The 984-nt window shown below is 37.8% G+C and overlaps 1 protein-coding gene across 1 annotated transcript in view; it reads left to right on the top strand.

Annotated features, from left to right (window-relative positions):
* LOC107566554 (regulating synaptic membrane exocytosis protein 2-like) overlaps positions 1–332 on the top strand; it is a gene marked incomplete at its 3' end in the record, with an annotated part of 39,959 nt that extends 39,627 nt beyond the window's left edge. Inside the window, exon 6 of the mRNA XM_016252027.1 lies at positions 160–332. Within this exon, the coding sequence (XP_016107513.1) occupies positions 160–332 (173 nt within the window). The remainder of the gene's footprint in view (positions 1–159) is intronic.
* Between the last annotated feature and the right edge of the window lie 652 nt (positions 333–984).

Genomic DNA, 984 nt, shown 5'->3' with positions numbered 1-984 from the left:
GTGTTATGTTTGTAGCATCTGCATTATAAAAAAGAAATAGTTAGAAAACCATCCCTCCATGAAATCTGCACAACTTGGTTTGTTATTGTATTGTTTTTGTGCTTCTGATCTCATATTTCGCTGACTACCTTCAATCCTAATTTGTCATTTTATATGTAGGTAATGTGGGTATGCAACCTGTGCCGAAAACAACAAGAAATCCTCACAAAGTCGGGAGCATGGTTCTACAGCAGTCCTGAGGGCTCCAGATCAGGGCCCCAAGCCAAAGTAAGGGAAGGCCCAGCCAGTGCAAACCAGGACCCTCTCAGAAACGGTTCAGGGATCCCAGACAGGTCAGAAATTCATACTCCTTCACCTTGCTTGGCTTCAGACAATGCTAAATGTTGCTCAGTTCAGCATTGTGTGGGTCTGATGTTGTCCGAAGGTTTTTAAGTTTGTCTCAATGAGGATGCTTTGAGGATAATTTGCCCTAAATTTGAGATTCAAGGTTTTTTTTAGAGTGGAAATTACTTAAATCAAGCATTTTATTCTTGATGTAATTTGTAGTGAAGAAAACAGACCTCATTGCTGTTACATGCATATTTGTCATTGTCTTATAGAAATGAGCAAAGTGCAGTATGATTTATTTGTCGATTTCTTCACTATTTTCTCAGGACATGCATTTGATAGGTGTGATATTTATGAATACCCCTCAAAGCAGCATTATTAAACAGGAAACTGCAAATGATTGAGATCTTTGTTAGGGGCGTCTGTAATATTCAGACATACAGTACCCATGCATTGAGAGTTTGGCTGTGTTTAAGGAGCTCCTTAATTTTCTTCTGTGACAATTATCTTGGATATCTGGTTGATACTTTCTTGTTTAAAGTGGTGGTTCACTGTTTTTTTTCAAGGCTTGATTGTGTTTATAGGGTGCAGTCTAACATGTGCTAGTGCTTCGTTAAAAAAAAACATTATTTTTCACATAATTTACCTTTATTCCAC

The sequence above is a fragment of the Sinocyclocheilus grahami genome, unplaced genomic scaffold (assembly GCF_001515645.1).
Source record: "Sinocyclocheilus grahami isolate Dianchi unplaced genomic scaffold, SAMN03320097.WGS_v1.1 scaffold1083.1, whole genome shotgun sequence".
Taxonomy (NCBI): domain Eukaryota; kingdom Metazoa; phylum Chordata; class Actinopteri; order Cypriniformes; family Cyprinidae; genus Sinocyclocheilus; species Sinocyclocheilus grahami.
Note: the sequence above shows the minus strand (reverse complement) of the source record. Positions and strands in the feature narration are given on the sequence as shown.